Here is a 5,714-nt window from a genome sequence, read left to right as displayed (position 1 = left end):
TATTAAAATAAAATTTTTACTTAAAATATATCTTTTATATAAAATAATACTAAAATTTTTGTAAGCATTATATATATAATTATTATATTAAATACTTATTTTAAAGAGAACTAGAGACAAACTATAATTTCAAAATATATATGTATATAGAGATTGCAAGAAAATCATGGATCTTAATGTGACAATATAAGAAAATACTAAGAAATAATTTATTACGTTATGGAGAAAATAATGTACTAAGAAAAAACAGTAGTCTCTGTCCACATGTTTATGTGATGTTAAAGCATTGTTTTAAAATAAAAAATATATATAATATAATTTAATTATTAATAAGAGTGGAAGAGCTAACAGTTTTAAGCATTTATATAATTCATTAGTGTATTAGTATTTGAAATTAAAAAAATATTTAAAAATAAATAATAAATATAAAATTTTGCATGTACAAAATATTATATAATTCAAATAATGTTCATGGTCTTTTATTATTTTATATATTTAATATTTATTCCTTCGTTAAAAAAAACAAAATATTTCAGTTTTTTTAACCATTTTTACAGATCTGATACTTGAAATTAACAATTTATAGAAGTATACAAATTATAATAAGGATTCACATGATCTAATGCACAAAAAAAAGTTATGATTCAATTATGCACAATATAACCAACATATTATATGTTTTAATATTTCATTTATGGTACTAATAAACATAAATGAAGTAAGCATATCTTAATTATTAAAAAAAAATATAGAAACACAAAAAATTCTTATTATTAAAATATATACTAATGATTATTAAAAAAACATACGCAAAATTAATCATAAATATGCATAATAAATATATGAAGCATTTCAATAGTTATATATTATGTATTTACATGATATATATAGAAATTAATCACTTTTTCTTTATTGCATTATAATACTAATCTATAAATTTCGTGTGTAGTACTATATAAATATATATTTTGTATTATCATTTTGTTTATATTTTAGTGTTTTATAACTTATGGTCTAACTAAGCACGCAATGTACTGTATATTAAAAGGGGACCTGATGTCACTTATTTTGTTCTTATACGTAGTTCATTGAAGAAAGAGATATATTTTAGATATTATTAAATTATTTATTTTGAAAATTTTAAATTCTATATAGAAAAATTAATATAAGGTTTTTACTAAAATTACTGGTATACGTTTATACGAATACATTATAAGAGGATTTTCGCATATTTATTGTTTAATACTATTTATTTTGGTTTAATCAAATAATTACAATGTTTAATGTATATAATGGAAGAATTAAAATTTATGATATAAAATATGGTGTCTACTCTTCATAGCAGGACTGCTCACATTTTTGTACGATTGGAATATATTATAATCTTTATCTATATTATTCCACTTATTTCTTTTTCTTCTTAAAGTTCCTTGAAAGCATGAATTATATGGGGTAAACTATTTAATAAAAAAAATTATATTTTAAATTAATATTATATTAAATTTATATTTATAATTATGTAGCAAATTTATTTATTGAACAAGTATGTATACATATTATAATAATTACTTTATGCATAATAAATAAGGTTAATGTTATTAAAAATATCACAATAATTGTAATTACAATAGAAACTGCCATATTACTTTTTTGGAACAAAGGTAACATTTTATATGTTAATTGGTCGAAACATTGAGTTTTATTTAGTGTATTATATGTTTCCCTAACATTTATTAATTCATTACAAAAATCAGAGTAACTATTGGATTCACATGGATTCTTGTATTCCATATATAGTTGAGCGCACTCATTAGCACATTTACATTTATCTCGGCATTGAAAACTACTATTATTCTGTATACTATTAAGTTTAGTGTACATGTCATGCAAATGTTTGAGCTTTAACATTATATCTTCTGTAATAGTAGTGACAACATAATTTTTGCATATCTCCTTATGGCTTGTAGAATCAGCATTGATCAATTCACCATAAAGCTTTTTAACTTCTTCAATATTCCTTTGATTATTATTATTATAATAATATATCCAATAATACAAATATAAGCAACTGGAATTGTTAAGCATGGTTGTATAATGAGAAGTTTGTATAGTAGTTGTATATTTATCAAATTTATTGCATATGGTTTTAACATTATTACTAAAACCTGGAAAATTTTCATTAGTAATACCTATAAAATTATCCTCATTTAGACTACTACCTGTACTATCGGAATTATTCATAATGTTTTCATATTTAAGAAATTCTTTTGCAATTTTATACTATAAAGAAATAAAAATATATAGTATGACAAAAATTATAATTTACTAAAAATTTTTTATTAGCTTTATTAAAAAATTATATATATAAATATGATAATAAGTAATTTGTATTATATAAAGTTGTACAATTTCATTAGTCATTTTTTATTTGATTATATTTTTTTACACAATATCTGGATAAAACATGTAAAAGACTATAGTGTTCTTTAACATGATAACACAAAGACTGAAGTAGAAAATTTTTTTCGTTTTTTCTTAAGTATAGAATTGATCTAATAAATGAACTTATACCTTGACAGATAAATTTTAAACATAAGAAAAAAATAGTAATAATTATAATATATAACATATTTTTTAATTATAAACAGAAAAATATATAAAGATTATTCAAAAGAACTAGAATAAAATAAAAAAAGGAAATAGGTTGACAGAGGAAAATATTTGTCTAAATTATAAAAATTTTATAATTTTACATATAATATAAACAATAAAAAAATAATATTATATTATTATACGCTATTAATATAAATATATATTTAATAATTTTTATTATTTCACATTTGCGTTTTTTATAGTGATATATATGATTTAATTAAAGCTATATAAAATGTTAGAACATATAATGATAATTTTGTAGTTTATTTATTTCTCTTACGTAATAAATGATATAAGCTTATTGAAATGCGTTATTAGCATTTGCGTAAAATGGATATCAATATTATATATTAAAAGTTATAATGGATGTAATAATATGTCATATATAGTATACATTTATATTACAATAATATATAACCTTCTAAAAAAATTATATTTATATTTTTTTATTCAATTCATATAAGTGAAGCATATACTTATGCTGCAGAAACTATTTATTAAAAATTTAGATACTCTCAACAAAACACTTATATTAAGGTGATGTGTAAACATGAACGATAAGTTATTTAAGCAATTCGTATTCGTATACTATATTTCACATGTTATTTACTTTCATTTCTCTAATATGATCAGTTTTAATAGAAATGATAACAATAAATACATGAAAATATTAGTTATATAATATAATAAATATATAATATATTTTAAGTCACTATTTTTCAAGAATTAACCGCTCCTTATAACATTTGATTAATGCTTTATTTATGAGCATTATATATATCAAAATTATTCATTCTAGTTATGAAATACAAAGCATTTTGTGTTAATACTATAATAACACGTTGAATGTACAATTTATTATGTCAATAAAATGCGACATTAACGTAAAAATTATTCCCTATATTTTATCATGTAATGTAAAAAAATAATATTTTTTTTTTTATAAAAATTTTTTTTCCTGATAGAAAAATATATTCTCTACTAAGAAATAAAAACATTAATTATTACTGATGTTTGTCATAATAAATTTTCTTTGCAATTTTGTATATTTTTTATTATTAAAAAATTGTTACTTTTCAATAAAATAACCAATTTAATGGTATAAACAATATATAATTCTTATTAGTAAAACTAAATATACATTAATGAATTTGTTTAATATATGTTTAAGTTTAAATTAGTTAAATATATAATATATACAATGATAATTTTGCTTTAAAATAAATGTTATTACGATTATGAATCTATAATAATGATGCTATTGATGAAGAATATTTTTATTTTTGTTATGTTGTACTTTAATGCTTTATAACATATAAATATATTAATAAATAATTATTTCCTTATTAATTAATTACGTAAATAAAATTATAATCAATTAACGTTAATAATGTGTAACATATTATTTTATTTCTAACATTAATGATGAAAACACTACATTAAAAAAAGTATAATATATTAATTCTACAGAGAGTGAGAAGCTTGTACATAAATGACACTGTAAGATAATAACACATAGCTTTTAAAAAATATGGATCTATATATATACTCTTCCTTTTATAACACTCAAATGAGTTCATTAAACTGTTCCAATGAAAGAGGATTATTTAATATAAAGTATATGACCTGTGCAAAAAATTAGAAATATAAAAAAAAGTAGCATATTAAATAAATACATATATTCAAATAATAAAATTAATCACTTAAAAAAAAATTAGGTAAAACTCTAAAATATTATATAATAACAAAAGAATAGAAATATGAAATACATAATGAATCGCTATGTTAGATCCTGAGCAATTCTATGAAAAAGCTGTACAGTGAAAAAGTATTTAATATATAAATATATACCGAAATCATGTGTAATTATTGAAAAGGTAACATATATAATATATCATGGATATGTTTTTATAATTTTCTAAATATATAATATGCAATTCATAAAAAATATATATCATTAATATATTATCCTCTAGAATTATAAGAATATTCAACAACATATAATGATATAATGTTTATATGAAAACCTCATACATATATATATAAATTTAATTATTATTTTGATAAATATCACAAATATTATATGTCAAATTTGATAGATAAATATTCTTCTGTAAATAATTATTAGGATGGTTATAAAGCTTTGTCCATATTCTAAAGTAAAAAATGAATTGAAAAAATAAATTTAAAAAAGCTTTAAAATACTAGAAATATACTATACAGAATATAAAGGCACAAAATGTTGGGCTGAAAAGGTATATGTTAAAAATAAATACTTTTCCATAAATTAATAGTAATATTTAGAAACCATGTCTTTAATATCCTTCTATATTAAACAACATTATCTAGTATATTCATATATTATATTCTTTTCATTCCATATATAAAAGGAATAAAGCACGTTTAATAATGGTAATTTATATTCAATATCTTATTTTTTCAATTTTTTATGATATACGCTAAAAATAGTGTAATTGATTACTACGTTTCTCACATTCATACAAAAACAATCTTATTAAAATATATTTAAAATATAATATAATCATTTTTACTTAATAAATAGACTTTTATATAGGTACATATTGTCTATTACATATATATTTTAAAAAATAGCGATATTTATATTTCTCGCAATACCATTTTCGTATATATTATATTTCTTTAACGATATATCATGTTCTCATAGAACGTATTATATAATATTAAAATTTATGAACATAAAAATTAATTCTATTTTTTTTTGTATTATAATAAGTTTATTCGTTTTACTGTTTATGATTTATCCTATAATATAATGTTTCTTAAAATATTATATTAATATTTTTATAATTATTTATTACCATAATGTAATATTAAAGAATTTTACTTCCTTTCATGTATATATATAATTATTGATATAATTTAAAACATATACATATGATTATTATTTTATATGTCTATATTTATTGTGTGACATAATTTTGAATTATCTTCCTATATTTTTATATAGCACATAACATTGCAGATTAATGAATTGTTTAGATTTTTATAGATGTAAGTATTTCTTGAGGCATCTATTA

At 18.6% G+C, this 5,714-nt stretch overlaps 1 protein-coding gene across 1 annotated transcript; it reads right to left on the bottom strand.

Annotated features, from left to right (window-relative positions):
* Positions 1-1,301: 1,301 nt before the first annotated feature.
* On the bottom strand, positions 1,302-2,421 carry PGO_003530 (variable surface protein; the record flags this gene model as incomplete). Its single annotated transcript, XM_028691327.1, has 3 exons — positions 1,302-1,457; positions 1,570-2,280; positions 2,407-2,421. 3 exons carry the CDS (start codon positions 2,419-2,421, stop codon positions 1,302-1,304), a joined length of 882 nt encoding a protein of 293 aa, XP_028547128.1.
* Positions 2,422-5,714: the final 3,293 nt, after the last annotated feature.

This window comes from Plasmodium gonderi, assembly GCF_002157705.1.
Source record: "Plasmodium gonderi DNA, contig: Pgo-contig_465, whole genome shotgun sequence".
Classification (NCBI taxonomy): Eukaryota; Apicomplexa; class Aconoidasida; order Haemosporida; family Plasmodiidae; genus Plasmodium; species Plasmodium gonderi.
This window is presented reverse-complemented; position numbering and strand designations above follow the sequence as displayed.